The sequence below is a fragment of the Phalangium opilio genome, unplaced genomic scaffold (genome assembly GCF_054372755.1).
Source record: "Phalangium opilio isolate 3A_F unplaced genomic scaffold, DU_Popi_V2 ptg000077l_1, whole genome shotgun sequence".
Classification (NCBI taxonomy): Eukaryota; Metazoa; Arthropoda; class Arachnida; order Opiliones; family Phalangiidae; genus Phalangium; species Phalangium opilio.
The window spans coordinates 2919384-2940145 of NW_028324185.1; the positions used below are offsets into that span (position 1 = coordinate 2919384).

Consider the following 20762-nt stretch of genomic DNA (forward strand, 5'->3'; position numbering starts at 1 on the left):
AAAAAACTGTCGAAAAGCGCTAAGCCTAAAACAAGAGTCTAAAAACTGAAATTTACAAGAATTTAAGAATAGCGCGAGCGAAAAAACACGCGACCACGCGCCACGACAATCACGCGAAGGAAAGACCCTTGATGGAGTAGAAGCCAGTCTGGTGTCCATGTGGGATAGAAAAAAAACCAGATGATGGTGTTTAGAAGCCAGTAAGTACAGACTGGTGACCATGTGCGATGGACAAAAGACCAGATGATGGTGGTGATTAGAAGCCAGTAAGTACAGACTGGTGTCTATGTGGGATGAATAAAAGGTGGTGGTGTTAGAGCGACAATGGAGTAATAGGCAGTGTAAGTGGAAAACAAATTTCCGGGAACTATAAATGCGGTCCGGGAATTGAGAACACATTTGCTCCGATTTGCAAACTGCCAACGCGGTTCCCTGGGGTGTAACAACAGACAGACAGACACGTCGAAATTAAAGCCCCTCCGTGACATACGTCACTCGGAGAGGTAAAAAAGAAACTGCTGAGAGTGAATCTTCGTTGCCATCATGGAGAAAACTACGGTAAATAGAGCGGAGTGTTTTTCGTTCATAATTAGCGTGATTCGAACTTTTGACAGACAGACACTCGAGTGTTGACAAGTCTGTCAATCGTCCCTTGGAAGGATGACTTTATGTCTCTTGACGCGTCTCGAGTTACGCGTATCGTTAATAATGGTTTTATTGTTCATTGTTCTTCGCTTTTGCAAATTGCCTATTCAATCGTATTAAAACGACATTAGTAAAATGACATGATAAGAAACATTACGTGCGTCACAATCGTATTATTTTTCCCAATTTTTATTTAACTATTGGTGAGTCAAGTAATTTCACCTTGATCGAATAACACGATCGTAACCATTACCATCGTCTTTTTCATTTTTATCAAATATTTGCAATTAAATTTAACAATAGAGTCGAATATTTCGGCATTTCATCTTGATAGAATGACACGATCGTAACCATTATAAGCGCAATACTAATCGAATTATTACTTTATTCGAGTTCATTAATTCCCACATTAATTAACAAAGAGCGTAAATACAGAAATATGATAATTTAAGGTATTTTATGCGGTGCTATGACTATTATTATTTATTACTAATCAACAACAATTATTACATTACTTTATGAAATTTTAGGTAAAAGATTGATGCAAAATTGTGGAAGTTTATAGCAATTATCATAAGTTCATACGATATGTTCCATAAGTTTGTCACTGGTTACTGAGAGATTGACATGAAGTGACGTAGGTAAAGCGTAGGTGTTGTAAGTCTCTAGCATTTCGAAGTATAGGTAGTGTCATACTTATGTAACATATCTTATAAACTTATGCAATTAGATGATCACTGTGCCTTTTGATAACGTGGTAAAACGAGATACATTCTTCAGGTCTGGTCATTTAAGCATCTTTAAGCACCTGGAGAAGAGGTTAGAGAGTCTCTCTGCCAGAAAGACGAGTAAAGCCAGAGCGTGTCCGATGGTCAAGATGGCGAACGCGCCTTGCAAGTCCACTATGACCAAAGGTCTTGTCCCACTCTTTTCCTGGAGGTGGTCCGTGTCAAACATGCCCTTAATCCTTTCCCACTCAATCGTGTCCTTTCGGAACTTTTCCAGGATACCGCAATCCTGCAGACGAAGTACTCTAAATCATAAACAATAAGAATTAAGTTTTCTATTTAATGTAATTGTTGGCTTTTTAAAACCGTAGTAGAGAACGCGGGTGGTCGCTTGTTTCCGCACAGTTTTTTTCACATCTTAAAAACCCATAGCCCGTTTCCGCAGTTTTTCATAACCCATTTCCGCACAGTTTGCAAAACATTTTAAAAACCTTAAACTTATGATACTGGCTCATTGGACCGAAAATAGCCAAAATGTGAGGTCTTATGATTATAAATTTTTTGATGCATTTTAACGACAGATTAATTTTTAATGCAGGTTTAACAAACAGAATTTTTTTACTTCTATTTTTAACAAAAACACACTTGGTTTACGTCTATCAATACACTTTTTTTTATTTCGATAGTGATATTGCAGTGGTCAAATCACAAGTTTGCATGCCCTTATTGTAACATAGCCTAACCTAATCAAAATCTAACCGAACCAAACCTAACCGAACCCGAACAAAACCTAATCAACAAAAAAAAGTTTTATTTGCAAACTGTGCGGAAATGGGTTATCGTTAAATATGGTGAACTAACTTTTCAATGTAAAAACTGTGCGGAAATGGGCCATAAATAGTGTGCGGAAATGGGCCATAAAACGTATGCGGAAATGGGCCATAAAAAGTGTGCGGAATTGGGCTATGATTCTCGAAAATTGTGCGGAAATGGGCATCCCCGAGAACGCGAATCAATTAGCAAGCTGACAGCGTGCGAGTTTATACTCGCTGTAGCAAATTCTTAGGTTCATTAATTAAAAGTGTCTTTGAAAACAATGTGATAGGAAAAAGATCAAAATTAATTATCTAACAGATATTCGTTTGAAGTGACAGATATTTTAAAATTAAAATTGCCTACAGCCTACTTCACGTATTTGAAACTCAAGCCGTGCACTCGAGCTTAAAAACTAGCGGATATTTTAAATCCTGAAAATCCTGAAGTTTTTCGTCTCTTGACAGCACGCACAAAGCTAGGTTACATAGAGACCTAGCTTTGTGCGTGCTGACAATCGATGTTGCAACAAGATATATACAGAATAAGCTGTCGTCCTATAGCTTGAAAACAAATTTTCTCACGCGCAATCTTTATCCCTGATGAAACAATATTTCAATGCTAATTTTAACTTAAGGTTTTTAGCAAGCATATGGTGTATTTTTAGGATTAAAAATTAAAATAACATTGCGCATTAATTAAGCAGAGTGGATGAATTTTTAAAGAGCTTACACCATATTGAGGGGATCTCGAAGCGGAGAGCCTTTTGGCACTTTGAAGATTGAAACAAAAGTATTACTTTACTATTAACCAATCACAGCTCTAAAAGGGAAGTTTTCATGTTTTTCACCACCAATTGACAGCAAGAATTGATCACTCCATTCAAGCAGAAGTTTATGACTTTTTCCAAGGAAAATGGAAGACTCGCGGAGTTTATATTCGAAACCGTCAAGCTCTGGTACCGATCAACTTTCTACCTAATATTAGCTCGCCAGATACGGTTAAGCGTGGTCTGTAATTTTGTTTGAAAATAGAGACGATCCAAGAACTGTTTCAATAGATCTTCCTAGATATTTTGATAATAAGGATATTGTGGGGGGGAGGATGGTGAGTGAGATTGGTCAAGGCCCACTTGATCACGCACCCACGGACGCTAGCTTTTCGAGATATAGAACCCCTTCAAAGACTAACCATGTATAAGCGCGAGTTACTTGATGTTAATTTCGTATTCCTTTGAATTCAATGGAACCCAAAATTAACATTAAGTTTTATGGGAGATTGTACGTTTTTGGGATAAATCCTCTGCCCTAAAGATCAAAATGATCTTAGTCTTATACTTTCCAGGATAAGAGTGATCAACTCACGCGTCAATGAGTGCTATCAGAAGTAAGATAAGGGACCAGAAGTATCGCGGTAACCGAATTCTTCACTTGGCGAAAGTGAATATTCTTGATAACACACCAACGGTTGGCCCTCTGGTAGCGGTTTCTGAATTCCCCCAACCCGTTAGACGCTCGCGGCGGTAGACGGCCGAACTAGATTCAAGCACCCGCGTCCGTGTTCCGCGGCTTTAGGTTGAGGGGAAGGGCGTAGGAAGTTTTTTTGGATCTCGACCAATTTTTTTCTCTCTAGTGGAGGCGCGATGGAAGCGGCATAATATCCTCAAATTTGTGCCAGGATCTATTACCAATGTTAGAGCACTTTACTTCTAGTCCCTTATCTTACTTCTGGTGCTATACAAGGTACTAACGCCAATTTCATCTTTACACGACAGCTTCAATTTAACTACATCGTATTACCAGAAGGGGATAATAGAAGAAGAATGACACTCTGTTTCCTCTTAATACTTTAGTTAACGTCATTCTTCCCAGGCTTACCCATTTTGTTTGCTCTACCGCTCATCAAACTTCAGATGGGCATCGCAGCGCAAGGTGAATTCTATAAGTGTTTGTCACTAAATCCCCAGCAAGCAATCAACCCTCAAACTTTGATTGTCTTGACATGGGACAAAAATCCACAAGCGCATGCGTCTGACCAAATTGTTAAAGGCTAATAGAGTAATGATGAGGGAACTATTTATCGCGTATTTGATTCGGTTTAGTAACCATGCTCCAAATGTTCCAATGTTGGGAAGAATGGCGTTACAATTACCCCGATTTGTGGTGCACTTCTCTCGAAGAGAAATATTATATACTTCTGGTAATACCAGATCCCCGGGATAGACAATAATAATTTTCTGAAAATTGAAAGTGAAGTTACATGTTTGCTTACCAGCGTGTCCCAAGAAAGTGTTAAAAAGTTGGTCACTAAGAAAGTGAAAATTATGTTCTCCCAAGCGAGCGACCGACCCTTGCATGTTCTCTCGGCCCCAATCGAAGGCATACTTCTCGTGCAAGACTTTCAAGACACCCGAAGGTACCGATGTCGCCCCGGAACTGATCGGGTCTCGTCTGACTCCGTCGCCCAAATGACCCAAACGGCCGGTACTGATCGCCTACAAGTAAACGAAAAGCATTTTAAGCCTGGCGTCGGCTGCTTTCAACAACTCGCAACGGAGTTCAATTTTTTGGTTCAAAGATGTTTTCCGGTTGTCACGTGACGTTTTTAATCGAACCTTCAACGAATCAAATGGCAAGGGAGTACGTTATATCTTAGTGCATCCATTTCGTAATGGCGACTAAAGCATGGTTTTTACTTGACCGTAAAAACCTACTTTGCAGCTGGACGTCAAATGTCAGATTGGTTTTTTACGTTGTCACCTATCGTTAAAGCGTTTTCACTTAGCGTAGTTCTCGCAAATAATGGAACCAATGCTTACCAGATAAACTGAACATTGCACCAATTGCGGCCCATCTTTCTTTTTTGGTCTTTGTAATCTTTGTGTCTGATATCATAAAGATAAGGATGGCTCCTAACCTGTTCAATAAAACTTTCAGCATTGAACTTCGGCATTCTCAGGGATTTGTAGTAGTAACTGACTCGATTAGGAAGTAAATAAATAAAAACATGGCGGACCGCGAACGTCCTTTTCCGAGCACGCGTGGTCGAAAATGACGTCACGACTCGAGCTTATTGCTGATTGGCTCGAGCAGAGCGTTAACATTGAACGCGGCCAAAAAAATTGAAAACTAATATCGCCACACCCAACGTAATTTCGGTCCAGCGTAATTATGTTTTTTTCTTGTTGTCGCTTGACATCGGACGACAAGTTAAAACCATGCCTTATGTTTTTACGAGAGCTACAAAAACATTGGTTTGGAGAATAATTTTAAAAATATGTATAAAATGCATTCTGAACCCAAGATTACTATGGAATCATTACTGCTGAGAATAAACTGAATCGTTTTCAAATTTAAAATTGGTTCTTCGCGAGTTGCTCGTAAGTACGCTTTTGTAATTAATTTTTAGCAGCAGACGCCATTTTGAAGAAATCTAGCAACGCTAAAAAATTTCTCTTAGCCACTCATGACGTAGCGTGGCCAAAATAACCGCAAACGGAGAGAGACTGTATTTTTCCAGTTGCTGGTAGTTGAACGCAGCCTTCATGCCCCTTGAAGTATTAAACCTTTCGAAATCGAAACATAACCAACCAGACAGGTTATAACCACACTTGAAAGATAGTTTTAGGTCATGTTAAAAATGGGCGCTTTAGTGATACCAAAATTATACGACTCACGAGAAAGGGAATTCAACTATAGCAAGACAATTCTAAAGTTCAAATAAATTTTGAAAGCTAGAACTTAAATAAGAGCGGTTATATATGATTTTTTTAGTGTACCACAGTCACTGAAAATATAAAAGCACTTGTCAAAGGGAGCGCTGTATTCACCTAAGCTAAACGTGATCACAAAAACTACTTTTAGCCATTAATGACTGACCTCTAAGGCTTGATGAAAGAAAGTGCTACGCAAACTGCCCGCAACGATCTTCCCTTGATGGACAGCGGCGGCTAATTGGTCAAGAGTGTCGATCGGATCCTCCAAACCCGGAAAGTTCAAAAATGAAACTGCGCAAAAAAGACACCATAATCAAGGATGATAGGGGGTGGATACGAATTCTGAGAGAAACACGCGCCGTAACTTCGGAGGCGATTGGGTCTGGTGGGACGCTAAAAATGGGGGAGGAATACTCGGGACGAAAGGCAGGTGAGCTACCTCAGAACTAGACCCTATTTAGCGCCTTCGTGTTGGCCTAATTTTACATGCATATTGCCAAAGTTATTTTAAACCTTTTTCTCATAAATAAAATTTGCAATTGAAACATTAAATTTTGTATAGAGTTAATATTTAATAATTATTGTTTCGAAATTGTTGCTAAAATAATAGTGCACATAGATGACGCTGCAATAGGGAAACGCCGGTAGGAATTTCTTTGACGGCGCTAAACGCGTCTGATAGAGTTCTTTGTTCCGCCTTCAAGGCGGATTGAAAGGGTTATAAGATCAAATATTTCATTAAATAATGTTTATAACTTCTAACTATGGTGTAAAATGATCATTTTTATGCACGAAAGAAGAAAAGGTTTAATAATCAATGTAAGTTTTTCCAAACATAGTAAAATCACGTTTGGTTTCATCACTATGCGTTAGTAGTTAAATTCCATTTTTTTCATCAAATGACTAATCGTTTCAATCGTCTTTGAAATAGGAATTAACAACTCTAGGTGACGCCCAGCGCGTTCAAATAAATACCTACCGGCGTTTCCCTATTGCAGCGTCATCTACGTACACTATTATTTTTGGAACAATTTCGAAGCAATAATTATTAAATATTAAGTCTATATAAAATTTAGTGTATCAATTGCAAATTTTATTTATGAGGAAAAGGTTTAAAATAACTTTGGCAATATGCATGCAAAATTAGGCCAACACGATGGCGCTAAATAGGGTCTAGTTCTGAGGTAGCTCACCTGCCTTTCGTCCCGAGTATTCCTCCCCCATTTTTAGCGTCCCACCAGACCCAATCGCCTCCGAAGTTACGGCGCGTGTTTCTCTCAGAATTCGTATCCACCCCCTATCATCCTTGCCATAATTAACATAAACACAAAGAAATAACCAAAAGTGAGACAGCAAGGAAAGTGTAGGCGACGCGTGATTCTCATTGTCTCTGAGCGAGGGGCTAGTCATTCGCCAAAATTTTGTACTCCTGATTTCTGAACTTTTATGTGAATTCCGTTGATTACTGATTAAATTCCTTGATTTCTGTGATTTGGATTATTTTAGGTGATTTTCTTTACACTGATTTCCCGTTATTGCCGCAGATTACTTGTGATTCTTATTTGAATTTCAACGAATACTGTTGATTTTTTTTTTTGGTGAATGCCGTGATTACCACTGGATTCTTGGTGAATTACGATTATTTCTATCTGAACTGATTACGATTTTTATTTTGGATTTTCGAGTTCCACGACTGTTTATGTGTGGTTATTTCACGAAATGTGTGATTTCCGAGGTGATTACAAAAGATTACAAGTAAATAATGTGATTATTTCTGAATTTCTCAAGATTTCTCGTGATTTCCAGTGATAATCGGAGATTTCTGATTACCTTTGATTACCCACAAGAATGATTTTGATTACACTCTTATAACTCATGGGTTGAATGAGTAGGGCTATTTGAATTTTTACTACAATTTGGTAATAAAATAACCCAGTAGCAGTTGAATAAATCTTTCCTGGTAGTTTGGAATAGGGTTGTTTCAAAACAAAAAAATGTGGTTATTGCAGTAACCATGGATTAAATTTAATCCATGCAGTAACCCAAATTGGTCATTTGCAATTTTAGGCAAACCAAGCATACAAATTCACGGTATTGAACACTAGATGGATGTTTAGAAAACTTTGCAATACCAGTTATTTAAGTAATATATAAACAATCATTTGAAATAATAATATAACAAGATGGCCCCGACCATATAACGTTTTGCCTGGGCTAGCTAAATTTATTGTAAGGTGACCCTGGCCTATATACTTTACGGTTATTTTTTTATTTTAAATATCAAATATCATTCCAATTATGAACCTACCTCGGTACATAGCCGAGAAGTAAGACGTCACGTGATCCTTTGAGAGGGAAATTCAAAAAGTGTAAACCCGAAAATACGGTTAGAGAGAGAGAGAGGCTCACACTACACCCTAGACTAGAGATCAGCATTCAGCATGGTTACTGTAGCTTTGTCTACGGTTAGTTTACAATTTTTAACAATTTATAGGACTAATAATGGTTTCGTTTAAGAAATGTTGTTACAAAAACTGTAGCCCCGCTATTAAATTCATCCCATTCCGCACACAAAACCAAATTGGACTGTGGACATATGTAAAAGATGGATTATTTCGGGCGGTTGAACTGATTTAACCACGGAAAAGATAAAAAGAACACATTATGTGTGCCCCTTGAACAACACAGGTATCCAAATGCCTCGAATTATTGCGACAGCCATGGTAACAACAATACTTTATTATAACCATACTTATTATATTTCTGTGAATATTGAGAGGTTAAAAAATAAAACACTGGAAAGGGTCAGTAGATTATAAACAGGAAACAAATTTGATAATTACCATCGCCAAGGCACTGTAAGCACAAACGCGGCACGCACGATTCACGAGGTGGCACGAGTATCGGAGTATCTCCGTAAAACTTAAGCCTCTGCCGTAATAATGTAAACAAACTTCTCTGATTTTTTTCTCTCTCGGTTGCGCCGATTGCGCATGTGCGCCACGCTCTTAGAGAGCCACTGGCACTGGTAACGTTTATGAAAGGGGGGCTGGCGGAGAATTTGGTCTCTCCGGCTCAATTTTTGTGCTCACTGCTTACAGGATAGGTAACTCCCTATCTTCGACGGCAGCTTATTCGATATAAAATGTGTTCCAGCTTTGGTTCTCAGCACGAGCAAACCCTGGTTCTTTGTTGAAGTGATTTTACGGTAATCTATAACGTCGTTTTAAGGGTGCTGACAACATACGAAAGAAATATTTCGAGACAAAAGACGAATTAAATTCTGATATTTAGGATTTAAAATCTCGACGTTTTAAATCCTGTAAATCAGTAATTCCATTGTCTGTTGTCTGTTGTCTGCACGCACAAAGCTACGTTAATGATCGCCACTAAGGCGCTTCAACATAGAAATCTGGGTTTGCGCGTGCTGACAACCAAAGCTGGAACAGATTATATATCGAATAAGCTGCCGTCGGAGATAGGGAGTTGCCTATCCTCTAAGCGTGAAAACAAATATCCTCACGCTCCTCTTTTATCGCTTTGGTCCCATTGAACCGAATTCCCATTCGACAGAAGGGGTTTTTTTTTGGGGTCCCATTCGACCGAATGTAGCCAAAGGTGCGATTTTATTATAGTCCCATTGGACCGAAATTCTATTGAACTGGAAGAAGACATACTGTGTGGTTTTGCATTAAATATATTTTTAATTTCACAACTTATTATTGTTAAAATAAATGTGAGTTGAAAATGTATTACTGCACTTATTTTAACTACGTTTTAATTACGGCGAACCTCACCTACCCTAGCCTAACCTAACCTAACCTAACCTAACCAAACGTAACCTAACCTAACCTAACCTAACCCAACCCAACCTTGTTTGGAGGTAAAAATATTATTTATATGAGTATTAAAAGCCCGCCTCTTACCACGAACAATTTATTAGCAATAATAGAAATATTTTGGAAAAGATGTCAGATAATTAATTGGAGAATATTTTGGAAAAGGTGGCAGCTAATTAATAGGAGAATATTTTGGAAAAGGTGGCAGCTAATTAATAGGAAAATCTTTTGGAAAAGGTGGCAGCTAATTAATAGGAGAATATTTTAGAAAAGGTGGTAGCTAATTAAAAGGAGAATATTTTGGAAAATGTGGCAGCTAATTAGTAGGAGAATGTTTTGGAAAAGGTTGCAGCTAATTAATAGGAGAATATTTTGGAAAAGGTGGCAGCTAATTAATACGAGAATGTTTTGGAAAAGGTGGTAGCAAATTAAATGGAGAATATTTTGGAAAAGGTGGTAGCTAGTTAAAAGGAGAATATTTTGGAAAATGTGGTAGCTAATTAGTAAGAGAATATTTTGGAAAATGTGGTAGCTAATTAGTAAGAGAATGTTTTGGAAAAGGTTGCAGCTAATTAATAGGAGAATATTTTGGAAAAGGTGGCAGCTAATTAATAGGAAAATCTTTTGGAAAAGGTGGCACCTAATTAATTGGAGAATGTTTTGGAAAAGGTGGTAGCTATTTAAAGGGAGAATATTTTGGAAAAGGTGTCAACGAATTATTGGAACCAAACCAAACCAAACCTAAACTAACCTAAGCTAAGCTAAGCTAACCTAACCAAACCTAACCTAACCTAACCTATGCTAACCTAACCTAACCTAACCTAACCCACCCGAAACCAAAATATTAAAATTTTAATTTAAAATATAAAGACATTGATGGAACTACCATTAAGACTGTACTTCATTTTAAGCACAATTTGTTTATTAATTCTATATATCTCTTGCCTTGAAAGGAATGAAAGTGAGCGATTTAATTAGTTTATTAATTCTATATATCTCTTGCCTTGAAAGGAATGAAAGTGAGCGATTTAATTAGTATCACGAAACATTTACTTTAAATATTATTAACATACCTTTCGGAGATTCGAACCAACAACCTATCGCTTCGCAGTCCAACATCGTATCCACTACACCACCGAATCGCTGACGGCTACAGTGTTTCAAGTTATATTCATGTATTTTTTAGGGGCATATTCGGATGATTGGGATTTCGGTCCATCGGGAATATAGCCATTGGGCCGGAAATCTAAAATCATTGCGGGATATTCGGTCGAATGGGATTTCGGTCCATTGGGAATTCGGTTGAAAGGAACGATACCCTTTTATCCCTGATGAAAACATAACTGAATTTTTAAAAAAATTCTACCGTCTCGTGGAACCCTTAATTACCATCATTAAATTTACTATTTAAATTAAATAAAATTACTTAAATAATAAATACATTAGCAAAATATATAATTATTTAACTTTAAATCATCACGATCAATTAATTTAATTAATAATGCTATAAATAGATAGATGGCTGGCTATATAGCTAGATTTGAAAATTTGATCTTGCTGAGGTTGCATAGTTTACAGACTAGGAGGATTGATACCATTTACGCGAGGAGGCCCAGCTTTAAACTCACCCAGTGAGTCAGGCCTCCTTAATTGTGTAAAAGTATGAATCCTACTAGTCTCTAAACTATGTATTCTCCCTAATTATCTTAATGTTCATTTTTTTGAGGAGCTTAAGTTGTAGATTTTTTATTTGATTTATTCATAGTAACGTTATTTTAACCTTCAATACCCTTTTATTTATAGTTGAGTAACTAAGTTTTTAGAATGATAACTTAATTTAAATGTGATGTCAGTTTGTAAATCTAGCTAATCGAATTCCCCCTTTCCCACAGAGAAGGTCTGAAATTTAAATCACTTGGCAGAGACTAGAGGTCGTTAACGTTTAGTTACAGTATTTTTAAAACTTGGACTCATTAAAATTGAAATTACAAATTATAATTAAATACTATTTGTTTGATACGTTGTGGGGTTGGCAACCAGTCTTGGGTGAGTATGGGGCTAAACTTTACTTTAGCTCGCGCATTTTAAATACAAATTTTTCAATAAATATAATTTATTCAAGGTTAATTATAGGCTAATTTGGTAATTTGTTAAAATTAAGGTGCGGAAACTAATTAAAATATCTAAACTTTACTTTAGCTCGCGCATTTTAATTAGTTTTTTAAATAAATATCATTTATTCAAGGTTAATTATAGGCTAATTTGTTAAAATTAAGGTGCTAAAACTAATTAAATTATATATTTTCCATGTTTTTAATATTTTACCCTTTACCTTTTGGTTAGATTATTTTAGTTTTGCAAATAATATCACACCTTTTCCATAATAATGTTGTTTATCTTCATTTACTTCCCAAATAATATTACGCCTTTTCCAAGATATTGTTTATCTTCATTTACTTACCAAATAATATTATGCATTTTCCAAAATATTGTATTTTGTTATCTTCATTTAAGTTCCGAAATAATATTGCCCCTTTTCCAAAATTTTGATTAGGTTCAGGTTAGGTAAGGTTAAGGTTTGGTTTGGTTAGATTCAGGTTTGGCCGTCATTTAAGGGTTATATTTTCAGAAATCCTTCTAATAAACTCTGCCGATATGGACGACAAAACCTATGAAAATATTGATTAAAATAGTATCCGCAACTTAAATGTAATTAATTAACATAAAACTGGGTGCTACGGTCCATTACATTCAATTCTGGCCGTGTCTGGGTACATTTGTCAACAGAAAAATTTGACATGCTAATATCACACATCCTGTGAACTCTGGCCAACATTTCCTATCACTGGTTCATTTTCAGCTTCAGAGCAAATCTCTTCTTCTAACAATACAGCATCAGCTTCAGATGTAGAGTCTAAATTACGAAATACCAAAGAGTTTCAAAATAAGCTAATAATATATAACAATAAATTGGTATTATCATAAATCCATGATTCTACTTACCCGAGACGAAATGCATTGAACATTGAAGGGTTGTTCTCTTAAGGACTCAGGTGCAAGGCCCAACTTTTGTAACCAAAGGTTTGTACGATGCTTCTCCTTGGTTTTTTAAAATGCCCGGTATTCGAAAGAAGCGCGTTATCTGTTTTACTTGAGCAGCTTCTACAACTCTTCAAAGAACAAATTCTAACCGTTTTATTCTTAAAAACTGGGTACACAACACGTTAAACCGACGACCCTATATCTACCAAAATGACGTCGGCACAAGCCGCACAAGACGAAGGGGAATCGAAGCTGGTTCAGTGTTAACGCAGAGCCGAACTGAAATGAATTTGGGTGACTATGTATTTATGACATCTCATGTTGCCCTCTATTGAATCTCTCAACAACTATCGTTAAATTTATTACTTAAATAATATAATTTTTTTTAATTATAATAATGATGTTAGCTAATTATAATTATTTAACTTTAAATGAGTATGTTTCATAGATTTAAATTATGAATTGCTAAAAATATTTCGCGCGCGCTACGCTCTCTACTCTCTCTCCTCTCCCGCTTACAAACGCGCGCTACGCTCTCTACTCTCTCTCCTCTCCCACTTACAAAATCCGGCTGCAGCTGGTTGGCGCGCGTCGGGAAGAGGAGGGTGGGTGGGGATCCACATAATTCTACCTCTCTCTACTCTACAGTCTAACTAGTGCTGGGCGGATCCGATTACTTGGAAATATCAGATTACCGATTACGATTACTAAGTAAAGTAATCGATTACCGATTACTTTTAACGATTACTCTCAAGTTTAAAGCGACACCTATATTTGAAATTAACGTCACCCGTATAATGCTAGAGACATTATTTAAATGCATGTTAAATGTATACAAAACACAATTTTAGGTGCTGATTCTGCTCAAAAAAATTCATAACAAATATTTTTAAACTTCCAACTTTCAAGATCATTTTTAAATTCAAGTTTTGACAAAACGATTTAACGGAATAGAAAATGTTTTTAAGGTGTAGTTCCAATATAATTTGGCGGCCCTCTAGTCTGAAAGATATCCCGTCTCCCCCACCTCCCAGAATGCGGGATCCGAGTCCGACAGTCCGACTACGATTACTTAAAAAAGATTCGAAACATTTCCGAAATGTGTTCGATAAAGATCCGAGCTCGGAACTTCGGATCCAAACTAGGAGTTGGAGTTAGATCCGAAAAAAAGTAATCGTTGAAAGTAATCGTCAGGGACTCATAGAGATCCGAATACCCAATCCTGGCGACTACTTTAAGAAGTAACCGATTACTCGATTACTAGTAATCGGATCCGCCCAGCACTAAGTCTAACTTAACTCGGGTTTTGTACCAAGCGAGCGTGGCTTCGTGGTAGCACGCGCGGGCGCCTTCACTGGCGTCTCGTATGGATTGGGACATCGCAGGTTCGAGGCCCGGCACCGACGGGAAAATAATTTCAATTGAAGTTAAACACGTTACGCCACCTATGAGGTGTAACGTGAACTACGGGTGAATTTCGAGTTGAAAATTCGCGGGAAATTTAAAGTTCGAAATATTCATTTATGTCAAAATTCATCAGGTCACAACATTTCCAGTCACAACATATCCAGCCAGCCGTCCAGCCAACAGAGATCGGAACAATACGTTTTCCACTCTAAAGAGTGGCAAAACGTAAAAATAGCAGTAAATACCTGAAAGTCCATATACGTTATAGAAGACCTGGGCATATTCAACGAAGGTTGCTCTTCTTGAACTTCGCATAAAATCGTGCGGTTTAGCAATCATACATTGATTTTGCGCAATACGTTTCTAAAGTTATCATTTCGAAGGAAACCAAAAGGAAATTAAGTGAATCTTAACCAACTACCAGAGATAAAAGAAAAATAAAATAATTTACCGGCGAATTGGCGTATTTTCGTGGAGAGGATTTAAGTAGAAGTTTCCGTGGCGAACTTTGAACGGCTGTAGCACTTACACCGGGAAACAAAACAATGGCGGGAGAAGGCGGAGCATTAGAATTAACCGATGGTATAACACCTTTTGGTTGTAAACGCGGTGTTTTGACAGCGCTGGCTGGTGTATTTTTATCAGAAGTCGGTGGTGCTTTGCGTTTCATTGGGGTTACCAGTTTTTTCCCTCCATCTTCAGTTTTCTGTTTTGCAAAGAATTAACCTTAGAGAGTTAGTATCACCATAAGTTAATTCATAAGATATGTTCCATAAGTTTGTAAAGTCCATAAGTATGTAAAGTCTGGTAACTTAGGAACTGGAGCTTGTCATGAAGCCGGGATTAACTAACACTAGGGATAGTTCGTTCCCCCCAAAAGATAAAGCATGCATATTCCAAACGCCCCCTAGCAGAAGCTACTATCATTAACATGAAGCTATAAGAAAATTGGACCAAATATCACGTGTTCCATGACGTCAAAATTGAAATCCTGCCTAAATTGGGAAAAAACTACTTATTTTGCCTAGAGATGGCGCTATATCTACATCCGTTTTGGTCCAATAAATTGGGGGAATGAAGAGGGGAATCAAGGAATAATTCGGAACATGTAGTTGGCGACAGTACTACATGGGAAACACGGTTAGTGAACAATCCCTAGCGTTAGTTAATCCATGCATGAAGTGATTGAGGTACGTCATAGATTAAGGATAAAGCGAGCCTGTTAAGGCGCTGCTATCAAAGGCTTAGTAATGCAGACTAAATAATAATAAGATGGAAGTCTGCAAAATTAACCGAGTTAATCAATTCTCGCTTGTCGGTCATTAACTAGCTCGAGCTGTAAGTCTCTCTCAGTAGCATTACAAACTGTAGGGATGGCGGTTTTCGGAAAATTCCGAAACCGGTATTTGACGATGTCAAATCCGGAATTTACCGGAATTCCGGAATCTTTTTACACTCCGAAAAATCCCGGAATCAATCCGGTTTTAATTCCGGAACCAAACCGTATTGATTCCGGAATAAATCCGGTTTCAATTCCGGAATCAAAACGGTTTCAATTCCGGAATCAAAACGGTTTCAATTCCGGAATCAAAACGGTTTCAATTCCGGAATCAAAACGGTTTCAATTCCGGAATCAAACCGGCTTCAATTCTGGAATCAAACCGGCTTCAATTTCGGAATCAAAACCAAAATTACACCGACACCAAATCCGGAATTTAACCGATATCAAACCCGGAGCTATTAACATTAACTATATAGCTATAACTTACATTAGCTATATAACTAATTAAGGCAAGGAAAATAAATTTTGTTAAATTATGGACAGACAAATAGGCTAAACACCATTAGCTATTATTGTATATTGTTGAGTTTGTTTCCCACGGTGGAATTTATAATTTTGTTTTTATTATTTTATCACGAAAGAGAGCCAATCCGCCCCTCTTATACACCGACTTCCTAACAAAATTAAAGTTGAATGTGACGCCACGAATAGCATTACGCCAACCTCCCCCTTGTCACGGACTGTCACAAATTCAGAAACTCCCCCCCCTTAAGAGTGTGACGCCGTTTATGGAAGGTTTCCATTTGTATTATTTGAAGAGATGAAGATTGAAGACAAAAGTGGTGTGTCTTACTCTTGATTCTTGAGTAATGTTGGCTGAAAACATTCCGTATGATCCGGTATTCCGTTCAAACCGGTATCCCGTATGATCCGGAATTCCGTACAAACCGGTATCCCGTATGATCCGGAATTCCGTACAAACCGATATCCCGTATGATCCGGAATTCCGTACAAACCGGTATTCCGTATGATACGGAATTCCGGTTTTCAACTTGGAAAATTCCGTACCGGATTTGTTTGGAAAATTCCGGATATGTTCCGGAATTCCGGAATTTTTGCCATCCCTATTACAAAGTATAGGTGGTGTCATACTTATGGAAAATATCTTATAAACTTAGTTTACGAATTTTATTTTATAATGAAGTAAACATTGCCAGAAATAAAAGTATCTTTAAACTAAGAATATCACTTGTTAAATAATTATTTAGTAACTATTAAAATAATTTAAAAATAAAATGAATATATAAATAAAATGAATATAATAAATAAATAAATATGAAATAAATAAATGAACAAATAAATAAATAAACAAATAAATAAAAACGTACACTTAAAAGCCCCAATAAGTATTTTTTTTTATTAATGTTATTTTCTATTTAGTAAAAAATACTTATTTAAGGCTTAAGTGTAATATTCGGGGTTTATATTTTTTAATTTCTTTTTCAGCGCTTTTTTGGATTACGGCTTCTATTTACCCGCATTCTCTTGATATTTTCCAATTCGTTTTTCAAATTTTGACTTTCAGCCGCGATGTAATCTTGATATTTTTTGCCATTGATCAGAAGGGTTTCCGCATTATCTTGACTTTTTTCCCATTCAGCAATCATGAATTCGATTTTTAAATCCAACTAGAAACATATTTCACATTAGATTGATTGCGAGTGACTAGCATTTAACACAGTTACGAATTTTTGGAACAATTAACAGTAATTAGGGCTAAGTGTAGAGTGGAAATAAATAGAGCCTTAAAAGGAAAAGTTCAGGTAACGTTACTTTATACCTTAAAAGAATGGCAGTTTTCTAAATATGAAAGGAATTAAATATTAAACAAAATGAATAAATGATCTCTTATTGCAAAGTAATTTGTATTTAATTAGTCTTAAAAATAATCAAGGACTACTGCGCCATCTGCCTTTGGTTTAGTGGCGTCTGCTAAATCGAAGCTTTTACCCCTTATCTCTCTCAGCCTGTGAGAATTCTACCAATGCCCTGGTGGTGAGTGATTCGATTTAACAGACGCTACTAAACCAATGGCGGATGGCGCAGTAGTCCTTGATAATTTTTAAGACTAATTAAATGCTAGTTATCATATTGTAATAAGAGATCGCTTACTTTATTTTTAACATTTTTTTTAAAAACAAATGCCGTTCTTTGAAAGTATAATGTATCGTTACCTGAAATTTTCCCTTGAAGGAAAGCGCGGCTCTGTTGGTGCCCCTAAAAGATTGTCTTTCTTCTACACAGTGGCTAAGATCGCTAAAGGCTAGTTAAGTCAAAGGCAGGAACCAATGGGAACTAGTGCATTAGGTCTGATTGGTTCCTGCCTTTGGCAAGGTAAAATTCGTGTCCAGAAGATTAGCCAGAATGCTAGGGGTGATCATGGAGCCGCGCTTTCCTTTAAAGTGTTAGACAAACTGAAAGGAAACTTAATAAGGTATAAATCAACCTTTGGAATTTCATGGTCCAGACGCTTTCGAGCTTTCTCTTCCTGCAATAGATTTCCGCCACGGTTTTGAAAACGGCTTGGATCAGTTCCCTTAATCTATAATGATATAGTTATGGAAATTAAAATCGCAATAGCCACCAACCAAAGTGAAGTTATAAAATGGATATTACCTCGTAGGTTTACTTTTGCTCCCACAGAGAATTTCTTTCAACAATCTTTTCATAAATGCCTTTATTATCTTCATACATTCGAGTCCATTTCGAAACTTCGCGTTCATGGAGCTCTAACAGATCTTCGGTGAAAGTTTCTGAAAATAAAAGAAATTGTTTTAAGTATATTCCATCGTACTTAGTTTGATCTAAGACCATTAAGCATAGATGGACTGGAAAAATTATAAGCTAAAACCCCCGTTCTTCTAATGGCATCGCCCCTAGCGGGAGAGGCCCGAAACTTAATTCGACTCATAAGCCTTTGCTATGCTTTGAGTCGAAGAAGTTTCAATATTGGTCGCGGTGTGGCGCTAGAGAGCCGCAGCCCTAAAAGAACAACGCCCCTTATCTCCAATCCATCTGTGTTTAATGGTCTTAGGTTTGATACTATACTTTAAGATCAATTTCCATAATTTAGGAGAATATCTCCAAATGAAATTAAAATCATAATAAGCACAGATTTCTTAATCATTCAGAGATATCGTCTTAATTTTTCAATACTAAAATTGGTCTTAAATTTGAAGAAGAATCCCTTTAAAATAGAAGCGTGCGGTTAACCGTTTCAGTAGAGTAATTCAATCCGGTGTTCAATAAGCTCATTTCCACTGTTCGATACGAATATCGATCTAACTATTCGGTTAAAGTTTGACTACCATAAATATTTAGCCTTGCCGCCCTCACACTGCAACTCTCGCTACATAGACCCACCTTCTATCAAAAGATATCGTCCCAATTTTATATATCTCCCATCAAAAACTACCAGCAAGTGCCTAGGAAAATTTTAAGAAATATTCAGCGACCAATGAAGAAACGTATTTTAAATTACTCTTAATTGGCCACCTAGTATTAACTATTCCTGAATATTATGGTTTAACTATTCGCAATTAATCGGGTAGTAAAAACTTACTAAGGCCTAACTATTCGGTATTCGATTTGGAAAAAACTATTAAATTCTGTATTTGATAAGGTAAATTTTTGGTATTCAATTCGGTATTCGAGAATAGTATGGTTAACTATACGCGAATACTAGGCTTAACTATTCGCGATTCACCGATTAGTAAAAATTTACCAAGGCCTAACTATTCGATTCGGTATTTGATAAGGAAAATTTTTGCCTATTTTACTATTTGGTAACTGGTCTGTGATACCCAAAAAGTGGTATTCGCACACCTCTATATTTGTCAAAAGCAAATTATTTGTCAGTTTTTACCTTCTTTGAAGGAAACAAAATTTTCCCTTTCTTCAGTGCAGATAAAACACTTATCCCATAATGCAACGAGTTCGACTCTTAGACGATCAATGAATTTCCCCACATTTTGTTTTCTAATTTCTTGGTATTTAACGATTTCTCGTTGAACCATTTCAATCGTGGGTTGGCCGTGATTAATGCAAGTTAACCAAAACTCCTCCCGGTCCAACACGCTGATTTCTAATCCATCCCATAATTGTCCTAGTTGTCCGTGCAAGGCCTTTAAGACGGTATCATTGGCGCTTTTAAGTTTTTGAAGCTAAAATTTGCAGAAATCAAAGTTACTCAAGTTATGAATAAATTAAGAAGTATTTTTAAGCAAAGGGTTAGCAACTAAGAGTAAATAATATTGTAAGTCTATAAGAATAAGATATGTTCCGTAAGTTTGTCACTCTTTACAAACTGGAGCCTGTCACTAAGTGAGCGAGGTAGGTCATAGATTCGAGGTAAAGCGACGCCAGGTGAGGCGCTGTCAAAGGCTTAGTAGAGACTAAATAGGAACTAGATGGACTGCAAAGGAATTTTTTCCAGTGATTATAGGATTTTATAGGAGAAAAAGTTTTTATATGAAAATATAGGATTAAAAATATTTGTGTATTATAATATTTGGTTTAAATTATGCAGATAAATCTAAAAAAAACTAATTGCATTTTACTTAAATTCAGGGGAACTTAGTCAAAAGTGATCTCAATAAAAAGAGCTAAATTTTGAAAAGTTTTATGCTTAACTATACGAAAACTTCGACGAAGTCAAAAATATAGGATAATATAGGACAGGTTCAAAATATAGGATATCTTACTTCAAGCAACCAATTTTTTGCATCAGTCATATACTTTTCTGACAATTTATTCTGGATATTGTCATCGAAAGAGATGATGGCTTTATGAAAGCGAGTTTCGGGAGTAAGCTCCAAATCTTTAACGAGCCTTACAATTTCTGTTTGAGTTCGATCAAATTTTACCATCCGTCGTTCCTATTGTCAGAATATTATCAAATTATTAACAAATTTCATGTAATTTTCGAGAGATAGATTTCCTTACAAACTCTTGTTTTGCCTTGGTGAAGGCTAGTGGGCAGGATTTAAAAGTAAACTTATAAATCCCGCCCTCAAATGCCTTCGCCAAGGCAAAACTGGAGTTTGTACTGAAATTTAACTTGTAGGGGAACCACGTGACCCGCGCTATTCTTTAAGTGGCAAAATAAAGAATGCAATTTTACTAATTATTACTTTTTGTATTACGAAAATTAATATCTCCCAATATCATATCGAGTTCATTAGCACACAGCTTTCACTAAGGTTTCTGTTTCATTCCCCCCCATTGTTGCA

The 20762-nt window shown here is 36.7% G+C and overlaps 2 protein-coding genes across 2 annotated transcripts; both read right to left on the bottom strand.

Moving 5' to 3' along the window:
* Positions 1-1042: 1042 nt before the first annotated feature.
* Positions 1043-18152, bottom strand: LOC149656768 (uncharacterized). Its single transcript, XM_089844538.1, has 8 exons — positions 18148-18152; positions 17978-18073; positions 17007-17159; positions 14641-14895; positions 14435-14552; positions 6065-6192; positions 4458-4680; positions 1043-1678 (listed from the first exon to the last, which is right to left on the bottom strand). The coding sequence occupies exons 3-8, from the start codon at positions 17136-17138 to the stop codon at positions 1548-1550; spliced, it is 987 nt and encodes a 328-aa protein (XP_089700664.1). The 5' UTR covers positions 17139-17159; positions 17978-18073; positions 18148-18152; the 3' UTR covers positions 1043-1547.
* On the bottom strand, positions 18057-20401 carry LOC149656769 (protein regulator of cytokinesis 1-like). Its single transcript, XM_089844539.1, has 3 exons — positions 20235-20401; positions 19397-19694; positions 18057-18284 (listed from the first exon to the last, which is right to left on the bottom strand). Exons 1-3 carry the CDS (start codon positions 20397-20399, stop codon positions 18157-18159), a joined length of 591 nt encoding a protein of 196 aa, XP_089700665.1. The 5' UTR covers positions 20400-20401; the 3' UTR covers positions 18057-18156.
* Positions 20402-20762: the final 361 nt, after the last annotated feature.